Source organism: Aplidium turbinatum, chromosome 3 (assembly GCF_918807975.1).
Source record: "Aplidium turbinatum chromosome 3, kaAplTurb1.1, whole genome shotgun sequence".
NCBI lineage: Eukaryota > Metazoa > Chordata > Ascidiacea > Aplousobranchia > Polyclinidae > Aplidium > Aplidium turbinatum.
Window position 1 is genome coordinate 34,054,507 of NC_137474.1, and position 18,494 is coordinate 34,073,000.

Consider the following 18,494-nt stretch of genomic DNA (forward strand, 5'->3'; position numbering starts at 1 on the left):
AAATACAGAGAAAAAGAAAAGACAGCATTTGGCAAATTCCATTTAAGCAGGTCTTTTTAGGTTTGGTATAATAAGTTGTGAGCAGAGTTAATATTAACAAGATATGTATCTTTGCTTGTTTTGTTACTGTTGACTTGAGATGCGTATTTCGAATTATGGCAATAGCTGAACAGCTTTGCTTATATATCCTCAATGCAGATCCTAGATTCAGTGCGAATTTCGTCAGACAGAAAAAATGGCGAGAATTTCCGTTCGATCTCGTCCCAGGGGAAATACCTCTGGACATTCGTTTGTGCCTCTGCATTGATTTCGGTTTCGCATTTGTTCTTGTGCGCCATCACTGGCTGCTTCTGCTTGCTATAAATTGTTTAGCAGATAAATGCTTAGGCTACTAAATTTGAATTTGTTTCAATGTTCACAAATATTGTTTGGATTTATTCGATTTGACATAATTCTTGTCAAAAGTTATTTTTTAAAATATATCAAGGACACCATGTCATTGCAATTAAATGTGTTTCATATAATGACAATAAAGATCGTCCTGTTTTTAGAAAGTGTTTACAAAAGGGCCAGAAGTCACGAATGAAGTATTTTTTTATAAACTATTGGAATTTTACATTTTCTTTCCACGCAGCCATTTTAGCAAGTTATTTTGTTGTGTACCAGTATGGCATTATCATTATTATAATATTTTAACATTTGGTTATAAAGTTTATCACACTTCAAACTATGCAAAGAACGCAATAAATAAATGCAATAAGATTGTAATCTCAATTTTGATTAATAAATTTAATCTTTCCTTGTAGTTGGTATGTGACCACACCATGATGTTGCTATGTTTTGATTCCCGAAACAGAATTATCGAGTCAACGTTGATCGTAAGCAGAGGACGAACTTCAGTTGCTTGCGTTCACGATTTATCAAAAATTATTACAAAACGTTTGTCATGTTTTGATTTGCTCATCCAATTGCGTTAGCCTAGCTTCGATTGCGATTGGTAATTACGTATGCATAAAAACGTCAAATCTATTGCTCAGTGTCACCTAAGAAAAAATCCCAGCCGTGACGTATTGTGCCTTTGAACCGTGACATATTGTGCCTTTGAAGCGTCGTTACCGCTCGCATATTTTTAAGTTAGACATTTTATGAGTGATGCGTAATGACATACTCGATGTAGTTCGTTAAAAACGCAACTTCACCTAATTTCATGACAGATTAGAATCCCGTATAGGGCGTAAGCATTTTCCAATGAGACTTTTAAACCAGCGTAGGCGCTACAATAGTAATGCGAAGGCAGTTGCATATCTCATGGTATTGTCTGATTTTATCAGTGTCGATTGAGTTGTTAAGTGTTTCAAAGCAAATAGCTAATCGCGTTATGTTAATTGCTGTGGCTGATTTCTTCAACATATTGATTGCAACAATGTATTTTTCAATTGACAAAGCATCTCATCAGTCCAAATATATCTTATCATCAGTTCATATCCAAATTATGTTTCTAGTTAGACTAATATCAATTGTAGGCATAGGCTTGTGCTGTGGGGCAAAACTCACAAATACGTGTCTCGTGAAATGTATATTTTATTTTGCCATTGTGCAAACTAAATAATCATTCTTTCAAGCGCATATATTTTCTCATTAACTTATGACAACAATATCTGCATAATACTTTTATTTTAATCGATATCAACGTATTCTTAACCTAGAACCACCCGACAATCGATATACATAGAACGACTGCACCGGTCAACTGATAGACAAATAAGTATGGCGCTATTTGCAAATGTTGACGAGACAAATTATTACGTTTGTAATTGGTAATATAACTAATTATAGAGCTGATATCAAATGAATTTGATGATTCAATACAGTAGTATCAGAAACAAATTAACAAAAACCTAAACTCCAAAACTACTGAAAACTCGATATACCTAGAACGAACACATCGGTCAATTGATCGGCAGAAAGGCAAATAAAACAACGTTGTTTGTAAACTTTCCAAAACAAATTATTTGCTTGGGTTGGAAAACCAAGCTAATGCCAGAGTTCTAGTCAAATAAATTTGATAATTCGATATCTACAAGAATAATCTTATTTAACATTTCCATTTACCGGTCAATTGACTGGTGTGGTAGTTTTAGGTATATTTACGATTTTGTCTGTGGTTTTGGGTGGAAAGCGATTATCTTCATAAAGAACGTAGTTTATACCTAACTCAAGAATTAGCCGTAATATCAGCCAAATACACTATATGTGCATTTGCAGAAAATATCGCCAAAACAAATTCTTTACCGGCCAATTGATCGGTATGGCAGTTCTAGGGTTAAAACGAAAGCTGTCAACGTCAACATACAATCCATGAAGAGAGCTTCAATGTGGTGGATACAAGTTGACGTACAATAACGTCACTTGCGTTAGGCAAAAAATAATTTTACGTACAAACTTTGCAACGCAAGTGACGCTACGCGTTGGTATTTTACACAAATTTATTTTCAAATCATACGTTTGTATGTAAATGTAGATGGTAATTGAGCAAAAATGAAAGACTTGATTAGCTGAGTGACCAGTGCAGAAGTACAGCGTTGCTTTATTGATACGGAGATGAGTAATTTTCGGTTTTAATTAATCAACGAAATTTTTACACAGGTTGCTGGTCCTTTTGCTTCATTTATAAATAGTGAAAACTATTTCTAAATTCAAACAAACTTTTGACTCAAAACAAATTGTTGCTGGACTATTGAAGTTAAACTTTTGATAGTATATCAAAAATTTCAGCGATGTTTTGTTTGTAGAAAGTATCTTCGTTTTCTTGGACTTTTTAAATGACTCAACCTATTTTTCATGTTTCACTTTAGCATCCATTTTGTTGCATAAGAAAATATACTAAGAGCTGCCAACTTTTGTGTAAGCTGCGTACTTTTGATTCGAGATCCAGTGCAGTTTAAACCAACTCTCAAAACTAAATAATTTATTAAGCAAGCCTCGTAATATCACTTTACGCTTTTACAACAATGGGCTAGACTTGGTGAAAATTAAACTAATAGTGTATTTTATATCGTTCCATATTAATTAAGTTTGATTTAGAAATAACATCGAATTTTCTACCACCATTAACTGATACGAAATTTGCTATTATTACACGATATTTTATACTCTCGCTGTCGGACGCAAGAAAAAACACATTGGTAACATTTTAAGTTTTTTGAAATGATTTTATCTAAAATAAAACCAAGGTCTAATTCTACCAGAAGCAATAAATTGAATGCAAACAGACGCAACAACTAAAGCATGTATTTCATGGTATTATGTTATATTGCCTGGACACTATAAAAGCAGTGGTTCTTAACTCGGAGGTGAATTTTTGCCCTTTATTTTGTTTAAGAACTGGAAATCGCAGAAAGATCTTGATGCAGACGAAGTTTTTGTTGCCGTGTTACAGTTTTTCGAAACCGGGGGGGGGGGGGGGGGGGGAGACGTAAAGCATGTTATCATTGTTAAAGGGGAGTAAGCACACATATTTTCTTTAAACATTTCTGGTCGTAAGTAAAGTTTATTCATAAAAGTATTGAATATATTGAAAAATGTGTCAAGTATTACTAAAAAAAATTGACATTTACCTTTAAAATAGCTTCGATTTCGATTTCTAATTACGTATTCATAAAAACGTCAAATCTATTGCTCAGTGTCATGTAAGAAAATATCCCAGTCGTGACGTCATACTAAGCCAGCATATCGTGCCTTTGAAGCGTCGTTACCGCTCGCATAATTTCCTTGTTTTTAAGTTAAATATTCTATTAATGATGCGTGATGACATACTTGATGTAGTTTTATTATAAATGTAACTTCTCTTAATTTTTTGAAAGATTAGAATCCCGTATAGGGCCTAAGCATTTTCTACTGGGATAAACCAGCGTAGGCGTTAAATTAGCTAATCGCGTTATGTTTATTGCTGTAGCTGATTTCTTCAGCATATATTGATTGCAACAATGTTTTTTTCAATCGACAAAGCATCTCATCAGTCCAAATATATCATATCATCAGTTCATTTCCAAAATATGTATCTAGTTTGAATAATATCAATTGTAGGCATAGGCTTGTGCTGTTTTGCAAAGGTCTCAAATACGCGTCTCGTGAAATGTATATTTTATTTTGCCATTGTGGTGCAAAATACATAATCATTCCTTTTTGAACATATTTTCTCACAAACTTATGAAGACAATATTTACATAATGGTTTTATGCTAATCAATATAAACGCATTCTTAACCCGAGAACTACCGACAGTCGGTAGCTTATACATAGAACGACCGCACCGGTCAATTGATGGACAGAATAATAAAGATAACGCAATTCGAAAATGTTTCTGAGACAAATTATTACGTTTGTAGTTGGTAACAGAAGTAATTATAGAGCTGATATCAAATGAGTTTGGGTTATTCAATATCAGAAAAAGTTAACCAAAATGTCTACTTCACAACTATCGAAAACTCGATATACCTAGAACGAACACATCGGTCAAGTAACAAGTAGATAGTCAGATATAAGTACGTTGTTTGTAAATATTTTCAAGACAAATTATTTGTTTGGGATGGAAAACCCAGACGCCAGGGTTTTGTCAAATAAAGTTGATGAAGTTATTCGATATCTACGAGAAAAATTTTACTTGATATTTCCACTTGCAGGTGAATCGACAGGACGGTGTAGTAGTTTTAGGTGTATTTAGCCTAAGACTTTTTCGGTGGTTTTTGGTGCAAAGCGATTATCTTCATAGAGCACGTAGTTTATACCTAACTCTAAAATTAGCTGTAATATCAGCCAAATATATGTACAGTTGCGGAAAATATCGCAAAAAAACAAATGCTCTACCGTTCGATGTGGTTGATACAAGTTGACGTACAATAACGTCACTTGCGTAAGGCAAATATAATTTTTCGTATAATCCTTGCTACGCAAGTGACGCCACGCGTTGGTATTTTACTGCTGAGTGTACCAGCAGTGCGGAAGTACAACGTTGCTTTGTGGATACGGAGATGAGTAATTTTCGGTTTTAGTTAATCAACGAAATTTTTACAAAGGTTGCCGGTCCTATTGCTTCATATATAAATAGTGAAAACTATTTCTAACTTCAAGCAAAGTTTTGAGCCACAACAAATTGGACTTTGGGAATGAAACTTTTGGTTATATAATAAAAATTTTAACGTTATTTTGTTTGTCGAAAGTATCCTCGTTTTCTTGGAATTTTTAAATGACACAACTTATTTTTCATGTTTCACTTTAGCATCCATTTCTTGTTGCCAACTTTTGTTTAAGCTGCCTGCATTTAATCTGAGATTCAGTGCACTTCAAACTAACTCTTAAAACTAAATAGTTTATCAAGCAAGCCTCATAATATCACTTAACCTCAATAGGCTATACTTGGTGAAAATTAACATAATAATTTCTTTTATACGGTTTCACATTAGCCTAACTAAGTTTGATTTAAAAATAACGTCTAGTTTTCCACCATCATTGACTGATGATACACGAAATTTGCTATTATTACTCGACATATACTCCGCTGTTGGACGCAAGAAAAAACACATTGATAGCAGTTAAAGTTTTTTTTGAATGATTTGATCAGAAATAATGCCAACGTCTAGTTCTACCAGAAGCAATATATCGAATGCTAACAGAAGCAGCAAAGCTGGTAGTTCATGATATGTTATATTGCCTTAATATACTCTAAAGCAATGGTTCAGACGGAGCTTTTGTTGCCGTGTTACAGTTCTTCGAAACCGGGAGGTGCAAGCCTGTATTGAGTGACGCAGCGGTCAGTGGAGTGGTGCCTCACTCCACCGGCCCGTGCTCAATACTCGGTGCTGCCACGGGAAGCCTCACTTAACTCTTAATCATTGTTAAAGGGAGGCGTGCCAAAAAAACAAAAGGTTAAAACCCACTGCTCTAAAGTAAGCACACATAATTTCTTTACACATTTCCACTCGTAAGAAAAAGTTTTTCGTGAAAGTATCTAATATATTGAAAAGTGTATCAAAATTTACTCAAAAAAAAGTTTACAATCACCTAGCTCCAGCGCTTCACATAATCTCCGTTAAATGTTATTCCACAACATCCGGTCACGGATGCTAAGTGTAAACATAAAAATATCTAATTTTGTGAAAACATTATTATTTTTAGAAGAATAGGATCAGTAGCCTATCCATTGGTGCTACTGATTTTACTGTGTGATTTTGCGTCAACACGTCCCTTTCGGTTTTAACAAGGGATATCAAAAGGAGTTACAAAGACTTTTATTACGTTTGACAATAGAAGGACTTCTGTTTATCGCACTTATCTTTAGTTACCTTAACGTGATAATTAGCACCGGTTGTAATTTATTAAAGCTTGTTATGATAACCTGTATTGCTCTATTAGCATCAGGCATGGATATTCACTGCATGCTCATCACAGTTTGCCTACTTGTTAATTCAACTACTCGTATACTTGCTTTATACCTAGAAATCAACACCTTACTGGTAACCTGTCAACTGTATTTTCCATACAAGTATTCTTCAAATTTGCTCTTCATAGCATTTGTTAACTGTCATCTGTAACTGACTATATCAGCTGCACTACAAAACTTTCTGCAATTTTAAAAAGAACACCATGTTTAAATCAGTACCAACTACCACCTTCTAGTGTCATGAGAATAAGACAATTGCTGCAAGCTTTTGTAACCCCTTATTTAGATTTTCCTGGTTTTAACCTGGTAAACTGTCCTGGCAAATTGTTAATAACGTTTAGCTAACCTCAGAAAATGTAGATTTGATCATAAATTTTAAACTGACTTATCATGTCACGTCATTTCCGTATGGTTGGTCGGACTTGCTTGAACAGAAAGTTCAATCAAGTCTTATGGCAAACTTACTCAGCTTACGATCAATGCTGACTCAATAATTTTTTTTCGGAAATCAAAGAATGGGGACGCATGCAATATCAAGTTTTATGGCTACATGTCAAGTACAGAATCGTTTGTCATGCTTTAATTTGCTCAACCAATCGTGCCAGTGTTACTTCGATTGCGATTGCTAATTACGCATTCATATAATGCAGTGCAGCGTTGCGTATACAATTAGACTCTTCGTGACTCATACGGTTCACCCTCTCCCCAGATCTGCCGTTATTTAAATTTCTTGTTGATTAATGACATTTACATTCTTTTTTTTTTTACTTTCAAAATTTGCGCGCGATAATTTCAGTTTTAAAGTTGAATTTGATAATTTTAGTTTTAAAGTTGGTTTACAGCAACATTTTCTTGTGTTTTGCCATGCTAGATCAGGTAGTCACTACCTGATCTAGCCCCTTGAAGAAGTCAGTCTTGTCTGATTGACCAAACGTCGAAATAAGAGCAGATAATCACCTTATACATCTTGTGATAGTTCAGCTTAGTTTGCACCAGAAGAACGCAATCATGTTATGTAACTAAATGCCTGGTGAACAACCTCAATTAATTTTAAAATTATATCAAGTTACTCTCATTCCCTCTGTGTAAATAGCCTATCATAGTTGACACAGCTCTCGATGCACAGTGCTGTTCCAGTTTGATGGATTTTGTGCCGACTAAGCAAAAAGTCCCACTTATGACGTATGATTGAGCTTGCATAATGTGCCTTGGCTTTGATGAGAAGTGACTGCATTTTTATTTTTACTATTTTTTTAAATTTTGTCTGCTATCAATGATGAGTGATGACATAACTGGTGCAGTTTTTATCATAAACGTAACTTGGTCTAATTTCTTGCAAGACTAGATTCTCTTGAACATTTTCCATTGTACACTAAATAATCAGCTTGGGCGTATCTCATTGCATTGTTTCATTTTACAGGCATCCGTGAAAATTGCAATAAGTTTATATGCAAAGAGTTTGATCAGAATGATTTTATAATTATCGTTGCCAATTTATTTAGTGTAGATCGAACAAAGTTCAACTGTTGAGCACTGACTGGCAGAATATCTTTGGCTGTTTTAACATGAACATAGCTGTTGGCAGGACATAGATTGATCAAATAGAATTCAAATTACAGTAATTCCACGCTGACATTGGGAGTACCAGATTTATTGATAAGTTTCAAACTAAACAAACATACGTCAAAAATACATCAGATAATGTTGCAAAAAACTACTGTATAAATAAACATCCTTTAACAAACAGTGCTACGTGCGCTTTGCATTAGCAAACAAAAATAACACACAAAACAGTGGATAGAAATAATAGTAACTTCAAAATTATGTAAAACATGACGTCATCAATAACATGATTGGAATTTTCAAAGTGCAGTTTAGTAAAAATGTTCGGATTGGAAATGGTCTAAAAAAGCACCGGAATAAATTAAGGACGATATAATTTATGTAAAAAAGTATAAAAAATGTGATTCATACAAAATTAATAATAGCACTTTTTGACAGAAATATATTTACAAAAACTGGATCGTTTTGGTGTCAACAAGGTATAAATCAAACAATATGCGCGAATTGCAATAAGTGAAACATTAACATTTTCTACTTGCCTACATTAAATCAATATATAAAAAAATAAAAATCAACCATTATAAGATATAATTTATTTTAACGCTTTGTCACAAAAAAGTTTTTAAAATTTTCTCATAGACCACTTAAATTTTTAGATAACACGAGGAACCACGCAAGTGCATCCAACCGCAACCACTTCCTTATCCAACTTGAGCGGTCCTCCATTATAGGATCTCAAGACATTGATTTTCACATTCAAAGGAACTGATTCGTAAGAAGAGTCTTCTATACCATCTTCCGGTGAGATGCAACCTCTGCAGAGGCATCGAGACTGGAAGATGTACTCTGGGATTCTACAACAAAAAACTAATCTCAAACCATTGCAATTGGTACAAATCCAATGCAACACATCAACCACATAAAACTGATTTCACAGTAAGTTTACATTCAACTGTAAGTTGCATAAAAAATTAGAAAAAATTACTAAAATAGAGTGACTAAAAATAGTGCATTGCTTACTCAACGAGCTGTACGCAATTGTGATTAAGCACGTTGAAATATTTTGTTGGCTGCTTACCAACACCAAGCATCACATGTATACTTATTTACTAGATATTTCAGAATTGAAATGGGCACACTGTGTTCTTACCGGAATCTGTCATGCTGAAGTTCTTGCACATATGGAGACAGACTACGAGATCCCTCTTGTGTATGGGTACGAAGGTATTCTGCATTCATCTCAGGACACGAGGTAAGAGATCGTTTTCTTCTGTAACTTGAAAATCGACCAGCAAGTTTTGCTTCTTTTATGTCTCGGAGGAGTGCTTGTTGGAGTTTTTGATATGAACTTTGGAGCACAGGGCTGGACATAATCATTTCACACTCAGTCCTGTGAAAAAATTCACATTAGTGATGATTCGTTTGAAACATAAAGAAGCAATCTGGGTCATGTTCAGAAAATCTGACTTCATGAATGTTAACATTTCACTACATATAAAATAATAATGAGATATCATAAAATTAGATTTACGGAAAACACAAAATAATGATTTTCTTTTTCAAAATTTTTGTTTTGTAAATGTAAAGTGCAATCATAAAACGAGACACAAGTTTACCAAAGGATCATGCCACAAAATAAAAATTACTCATCACATGTTATAGGCTAATTTAAATCACTTATTCATTTTTAGCCAGTCTGGCTACGTATTTAAAGTTCAATGTAAAACAACTTTACATACCTGTTTGTTATTTTCAAGTCAGTACATTCATATTGACGCTCGATGTCTCTTCTGTAACGATGAACTCTGCCTTCTGTGCACGAGTAAGCCAGAATCAACATAAATACAGAGAAAAAGAAAAGACAGCATTTGGCAAATTCCATTTAAGCAGGTCTTTTTAGGTTTGGTATAATAAGTTGTGAGCAGAGTTAATATTAACAAGATATGTATCTTTGCTTGTTTTGTTACTGTTGACTTGAGATGCGTATTTCGAATTATGGCAATAGCTGAACAGCTTTGCTTATATATCCTCAATGCAGATCCTAGATTCAGTGCGAATTTCGTCAGACAGAAAAAATGGCGAGAATTTCCGTTCGATCTCGTCCCAGGGGAAATACCTCTGGACATTCGTTTGTGCCTCTGCATTGATTTCGGTTTCGCATTTGTTCTTGTGCGCCATCACTGGCTGCTTCTGCTTGCTATAAATTGTTTAGCAGATAAATGCTTAGGCTACTAAATTTGAATTTGTTTCAATGTTCACAAATATTGTTTGGATTTATTCGATTTGACATAATTCTTGTCAAAAGTTATTTTTTAAAATATATCAAGGACACCATGTCATTGCAATTAAATGTGTTTCATATAATGACAATAAAGATCGTCCTGTTTTTAGAAAGTGTTTACAAAAGGGCCAGAAGTCACGAATGAAGTATTTTTTTATAAACTATTGGAATTTTACATTTTCTTTCCACGCAGCCATTTTAGCAAGTTATTTTGTTGTGTACCAGTATGGCATTATCATTATTATAATATTTTAACATTTGGTTATAAAGTTTATCACACTTCAAACTATGCAAAGAACGCAATAAATAAATGCAATAAGATTGTAATCTCAATTTTGATTAATAAATTTAATCTTTCCTTGTAGTTGGTATGTGACCACACCATGATGTTGCTATGTTTTGATTCCCGAAACAGAATTATCGAGTCAACGTTGATCGTAAGCAGAGGACGAACTTCAGTTGCTTGCGTTCACGATTTATCAAAAATTATTACAAAACGTTTGTCATGTTTTGATTTGCTCATCCAATTGCGTTAGCCTAGCTTCGATTGCGATTGGTAATTACGTATGCATAAAAACGTCAAATCTATTGCTCAGTGTCACCTAAGAAAAAATCCCAGCCGTGACGTATTGTGCCTTTGAACCGTGACATATTGTGCCTTTGAAGCGTCGTTACCGCTCGCATATTTTTAAGTTAGACATTTTATGAGTGATGCGTAATGACATACTCGATGTAGTTCGTTAAAAACGCAACTTCACCTAATTTCATGACAGATTAGAATCCCGTATAGGGCGTAAGCATTTTCCAATGAGACTTTTAAACCAGCGTAGGCGCTACAATAGTAATGCGAAGGCAGTTGCATATCTCATGGTATTGTCTGATTTTATCAGTGTCGATTGAGTTGTTAAGTGTTTCAAAGCAAATAGCTAATCGCGTTATGTTAATTGCTGTGGCTGATTTCTTCAACATATTGATTGCAACAATGTATTTTTCAATTGACAAAGCATCTCATCAGTCCAAATATATCTTATCATCAGTTCATATCCAAATTATGTTTCTAGTTAGACTAATATCAATTGTAGGCATAGGCTTGTGCTGTGGGGCAAAACTCACAAATACGTGTCTCGTGAAATGTATATTTTATTTTGCCATTGTGCAAACTAAATAATCATTCTTTCAAGCGCATATATTTTCTCATTAACTTATGACAACAATATCTGCATAATACTTTTATTTTAATCGATATCAACGTATTCTTAACCTAGAACCACCCGACAATCGATATACATAGAACGACTGCACCGGTCAACTGATAGACAAATAAGTATGGCGCTATTTGCAAATGTTGACGAGACAAATTATTACGTTTGTAATTGGTAATATAACTAATTATAGAGCTGATATCAAATGAATTTGATGATTCAATACAGTAGTATCAGAAACAAATTAACAAAAACCTAAACTCCAAAACTACTGAAAACTCGATATACCTAGAACGAACACATCGGTCAATTGATCGGCAGAAAGGCAAATAAAACAACGTTGTTTGTAAACTTTCCAAAACAAATTATTTGCTTGGGTTGGAAAACCAAGCTAATGCCAGAGTTCTAGTCAAATAAATTTGATAATTCGATATCTACAAGAATAATCTTATTTAACATTTCCATTTACCGGTCAATTGACTGGTGTGGTAGTTTTAGGTATATTTACGATTTTGTCTGTGGTTTTGGGTGGAAAGCGATTATCTTCATAAAGAACGTAGTTTATACCTAACTCAAGAATTAGCCGTAATATCAGCCAAATACACTATATGTGCATTTGCAGAAAATATCGCCAAAACAAATTCTTTACCGGCCAATTGATCGGTATGGCAGTTCTAGGGTTAAAACGAAAGCTGTCAACGTCAACATACAATCCATGAAGAGAGCTTCAATGTGGTGGATACAAGTTGACGTACAATAACGTCACTTGCGTTAGGCAAAAAATAATTTTACGTACAAACTTTGCAACGCAAGTGACGCTACGCGTTGGTATTTTACACAAATTTATTTTCAAATCATACGTTTGTATGTAAATGTAGATGGTAATTGAGCAAAAATGAAAGACTTGATTAGCTGAGTGACCAGTGCAGAAGTACAGCGTTGCTTTATTGATACGGAGATGAGTAATTTTCGGTTTTAATTAATCAACGAAATTTTTACACAGGTTGCTGGTCCTTTTGCTTCATTTATAAATAGTGAAAACTATTTCTAAATTCAAACAAACTTTTGACTCAAAACAAATTGTTGCTGGACTATTGAAGTTAAACTTTTGATAGTATATCAAAAATTTCAGCGATGTTTTGTTTGTAGAAAGTATCTTCGTTTTCTTGGACTTTTTAAATGACTCAACCTATTTTTCATGTTTCACTTTAGCATCCATTTTGTTGCATAAGAAAATATACTAAGAGCTGCCAACTTTTGTGTAAGCTGCGTACTTTTGATTCGAGATCCAGTGCAGTTTAAACCAACTCTCAAAACTAAATAATTTATTAAGCAAGCCTCGTAATATCACTTTACGCTTTTACAACAATGGGCTAGACTTGGTGAAAATTAAACTAATAGTGTATTTTATATCGTTCCATATTAATTAAGTTTGATTTAGAAATAACATCGAATTTTCTACCACCATTAACTGATACGAAATTTGCTATTATTACACGATATTTTATACTCTCGCTGTCGGACGCAAGAAAAAACACATTGGTAACATTTTAAGTTTTTTGAAATGATTTTATCTAAAATAAAACCAAGGTCTAATTCTACCAGAAGCAATAAATTGAATGCAAACAGACGCAACAACTAAAGCATGTATTTCATGGTATTATGTTATATTGCCTGGACACTATAAAAGCAGTGGTTCTTAACTCGGAGGTGAATTTTTGCCCTTTATTTTGTTTAAGAACTGGAAATCGCAGAAAGATCTTGATGCAGACGAAGTTTTTGTTGCCGTGTTACAGTTTTTCGAAACCGGGGGGGGGGGGGGGGGGGGAGACGTAAAGCATGTTATCATTGTTAAAGGGGAGTAAGCACACATATTTTCTTTAAACATTTCTGGTCGTAAGTAAAGTTTATTCATAAAAGTATTGAATATATTGAAAAATGTGTCAAGTATTACTAAAAAAAATTGACATTTACCTTTAAAATAGCTTCGATTTCGATTTCTAATTACGTATTCATAAAAACGTCAAATCTATTGCTCAGTGTCATGTAAGAAAATATCCCAGTCGTGACGTCATACTAAGCCAGCATATCGTGCCTTTGAAGCGTCGTTACCGCTCGCATAATTTCCTTGTTTTTAAGTTAAATATTCTATTAATGATGCGTGATGACATACTTGATGTAGTTTTATTATAAATGTAACTTCTCTTAATTTTTTGAAAGATTAGAATCCCGTATAGGGCCTAAGCATTTTCTACTGGGATAAACCAGCGTAGGCGTTAAATTAGCTAATCGCGTTATGTTTATTGCTGTAGCTGATTTCTTCAGCATATATTGATTGCAACAATGTTTTTTTCAATCGACAAAGCATCTCATCAGTCCAAATATATCATATCATCAGTTCATTTCCAAAATATGTATCTAGTTTGAATAATATCAATTGTAGGCATAGGCTTGTGCTGTTTTGCAAAGGTCTCAAATACGCGTCTCGTGAAATGTATATTTTATTTTGCCATTGTGGTGCAAAATACATAATCATTCCTTTTTGAACATATTTTCTCACAAACTTATGAAGACAATATTTACATAATGGTTTTATGCTAATCAATATAAACGCATTCTTAACCCGAGAACTACCGACAGTCGGTAGCTTATACATAGAACGACCGCACCGGTCAATTGATGGACAGAATAATAAAGATAACGCAATTCGAAAATGTTTCTGAGACAAATTATTACGTTTGTAGTTGGTAACAGAAGTAATTATAGAGCTGATATCAAATGAGTTTGGGTTATTCAATATCAGAAAAAGTTAACCAAAATGTCTACTTCACAACTATCGAAAACTCGATATACCTAGAACGAACACATCGGTCAAGTAACAAGTAGATAGTCAGATATAAGTACGTTGTTTGTAAATATTTTCAAGACAAATTATTTGTTTGGGATGGAAAACCCAGACGCCAGGGTTTTGTCAAATAAAGTTGATGAAGTTATTCGATATCTACGAGAAAAATTTTACTTGATATTTCCACTTGCAGGTGAATCGACAGGACGGTGTAGTAGTTTTAGGTGTATTTAGCCTAAGACTTTTTCGGTGGTTTTTGGTGCAAAGCGATTATCTTCATAGAGCACGTAGTTTATACCTAACTCTAAAATTAGCTGTAATATCAGCCAAATATATGTACAGTTGCGGAAAATATCGCAAAAAAACAAATGCTCTACCGTTCGATGTGGTTGATACAAGTTGACGTACAATAACGTCACTTGCGTAAGGCAAATATAATTTTTCGTATAATCCTTGCTACGCAAGTGACGCCACGCGTTGGTATTTTACTGCTGAGTGTACCAGCAGTGCGGAAGTACAACGTTGCTTTGTGGATACGGAGATGAGTAATTTTCGGTTTTAGTTAATCAACGAAATTTTTACAAAGGTTGCCGGTCCTATTGCTTCATATATAAATAGTGAAAACTATTTCTAACTTCAAGCAAAGTTTTGAGCCACAACAAATTGGACTTTGGGAATGAAACTTTTGGTTATATAATAAAAATTTTAACGTTATTTTGTTTGTCGAAAGTATCCTCGTTTTCTTGGAATTTTTAAATGACACAACTTATTTTTCATGTTTCACTTTAGCATCCATTTCTTGTTGCCAACTTTTGTTTAAGCTGCCTGCATTTAATCTGAGATTCAGTGCACTTCAAACTAACTCTTAAAACTAAATAGTTTATCAAGCAAGCCTCATAATATCACTTAACCTCAATAGGCTATACTTGGTGAAAATTAACATAATAATTTCTTTTATACGGTTTCACATTAGCCTAACTAAGTTTGATTTAAAAATAACGTCTAGTTTTCCACCATCATTGACTGATGATACACGAAATTTGCTATTATTACTCGACATATACTCCGCTGTTGGACGCAAGAAAAAACACATTGATAGCAGTTAAAGTTTTTTTTGAATGATTTGATCAGAAATAATGCCAACGTCTAGTTCTACCAGAAGCAATATATCGAATGCTAACAGAAGCAGCAAAGCTGGTAGTTCATGATATGTTATATTGCCTTAATATACTCTAAAGCAATGGTTCAGACGGAGCTTTTGTTGCCGTGTTACAGTTCTTCGAAACCGGGAGGTGCAAGCCTGTATTGAGTGACGCAGCGGTCAGTGGAGTGGTGCCTCACTCCACCGGCCCGTGCTCAATACTCGGTGCTGCCACGGGAAGCCTCACTTAACTCTTAATCATTGTTAAAGGGAGGCGTGCCAAAAAAACAAAAGGTTAAAACCCACTGCTCTAAAGTAAGCACACATAATTTCTTTACACATTTCCACTCGTAAGAAAAAGTTTTTCGTGAAAGTATCTAATATATTGAAAAGTGTATCAAAATTTACTCAAAAAAAAGTTTACAATCACCTAGCTCCAGCGCTTCACATAATCTCCGTTAAATGTTATTCCACAACATCCGGTCACGGATGCTAAGTGTAAACATAAAAATATCTAATTTTGTGAAAACATTATTATTTTTAGAAGAATAGGATCAGTAGCCTATCCATTGGTGCTACTGATTTTACTGTGTGATTTTGCGTCAACACGTCCCTTTCGGTTTTAACAAGGGATATCAAAAGGAGTTACAAAGACTTTTATTACGTTTGACAATAGAAGGACTTCTGTTTATCGCACTTATCTTTAGTTACCTTAACGTGATAATTAGCACCGGTTGTAATTTATTAAAGCTTGTTATGATAACCTGTATTGCTCTATTAGCATCAGGCATGGATATTCACTGCATGCTCATCACAGTTTGCCTACTTGTTAATTCAACTACTCGTATACTTGCTTTATACCTAGAAATCAACACCTTACTGGTAACCTGTCAACTGTATTTTCCATACAAGTATTCTTCAAATTTGCTCTTCATAGCATTTGTTAACTGTCATCTGTAACTGACTATATCAGCTGCACTACAAAACTTTCTGCAATTTTAAAAAGAACACCATGTTTAAATCAGTACCAACTACCACCTTCTAGTGTCATGAGAATAAGACAATTGCTGCAAGCTTTTGTAACCCCTTATTTAGATTTTCCTGGTTTTAACCTGGTAAACTGTCCTGGCAAATTGTTAATAACGTTTAGCTAACCTCAGAAAATGTAGATTTGATCATAAATTTTAAACTGACTTATCATGTCACGTCATTTCCGTATGGTTGGTCGGACTTGCTTGAACAGAAAGTTCAATCAAGTCTTATGGCAAACTTACTCAGCTTACGATCAATGCTGACTCAATAATTTTTTTTCGGAAATCAAAGAATGGGGACGCATGCAATATCAAGTTTTATGGCTACATGTCAAGTACAGAATCGTTTGTCATGCTTTAATTTGCTCAACCAATCGTGCCAGTGTTACTTCGATTGCGATTGCTAATTACGCATTCATATAATGCAGTGCAGCGTTGCGTATACAATTAGACTCTTCGTGACTCATACGGTTCACCCTCTCCCCAGATCTGCCGTTATTTAAATTTCTTGTTGATTAATGACATTTACATTCTTTTTTTTTTTACTTTCAAAATTTGCGCGCGATAATTTCAGTTTTAAAGTTGAATTTGATAATTTTAGTTTTAAAGTTGGTTTACAGCAACATTTTCTTGTGTTTTGCCATGCTAGATCAGGTAGTCACTACCTGATCTAGCCCCTTGAAGAAGTCAGTCTTGTCTGATTGACCAAACGTCGAAATAAGAGCAGATAATCACCTTATACATCTTGTGATAGTTCAGCTTAGTTTGCACCAGAAGAACGCAATCATGTTATGTAACTAAATGCCTGGTGAACAACCTCAATTAATTTTAAAATTATATCAAGTTACTCTCATTCCCTCTGTGTAAATAGCCTATCATAGTTGACACAGCTCTCGATGCACAGTGCTGTTCCAGTTTGATGGATTTTGTGCCGACTAAGCAAAAAGTCCCACTTATGACGTATGATTGAGCTTGCATAATGTGCCTTGGCTTTGATGAGAAGTGACTGCATTTTTATTTTTACTATTTTTTTAAATTTTGTCTGCTATCAATGATGAGTGATGACATAACTGGTGCAGTTTTTATCATAAACGTAACTTGGTCTAATTTCTTGCAAGACTAGATTCTCTTGAACATTTTCCATTGTACACTAAATAATCAGCTTGGGCGTATCTCATTGCATTGTTTCATTTTACAGGCATCCGTGAAAATTGCAATAAGTTTATATGCAAAGAGTTTGATCAGAATGATTTTATAATTATCGTTGCCAATTTATTTAGTGTAGATCGAACAAAGTTCAACTGTTGAGCACTGACTGGCAGAATATCTTTGGCTGTTTTAACATGAACATAGCTGTTGGCAGGACATAGATTGATCAAATAGAATTCAAATTACAGTAATTCCACGCTGACATTGGGAGTACCAGATTTATTGATAAGTTTCAAACTAAACAAACATACGTCAAAAATACATCAGATAATGTTGCAAAAAACTACTGTATAAATAAACATCCTTTAACAAACAGTGCTACGTGCGCTTTGCATTAGCAAACAAAAATAACACACAAAACAGTGGATAGAAATAATAGTAACTTCAAAATTATGTAAAACATGACGTCATCAATAACATGATTGGAATTTTCAAAGTGCAGTTTAGTAAAAATGTTCGGATTGGAAATGGTCTAAAAAAGCACCGGAATAAATTAAGGACGATATAATTTATGTAAAAAAGTATAAAAAATGTGATTCATACAAAATTAATAATAGCACTTTTTGACAGAAATATATTTACAAAAACTGGATCGTTTTGGTGTCAACAAGGTATAAATCAAACAATATGCGCGAATTGCAATAAGTGAAACATTAACATTTTCTACTTGCCTACATTAAATCAATATATAAAAAAATAAAAATCAACCATTATAAGATATAATTTATTTTAACGCTTTGTCACAAAAAAGTTTTTAAAATTTTCTCATAGACCACTTAAATTT

The 18,494-nt window shown here is 34.0% G+C and overlaps 1 protein-coding gene across 1 annotated transcript; it reads right to left on the reverse strand.

Moving 5' to 3' along the window:
* Positions 1-8,653: 8,653 nt before the first annotated feature.
* Positions 8,654-9,841, reverse strand: LOC145766740 (interleukin-17C-like). The gene is made up of 3 exons (XM_082578445.1): positions 9,741-9,841; positions 9,152-9,391; positions 8,654-8,855 (listed from the first exon to the last, which is right to left on the reverse strand). The coding sequence occupies exons 1-3, from the start codon at positions 9,839-9,841 to the stop codon at positions 8,654-8,656; spliced, it is 543 nt and encodes a 180-aa protein (XP_082434571.1).
* Positions 9,842-18,494: the final 8,653 nt, after the last annotated feature.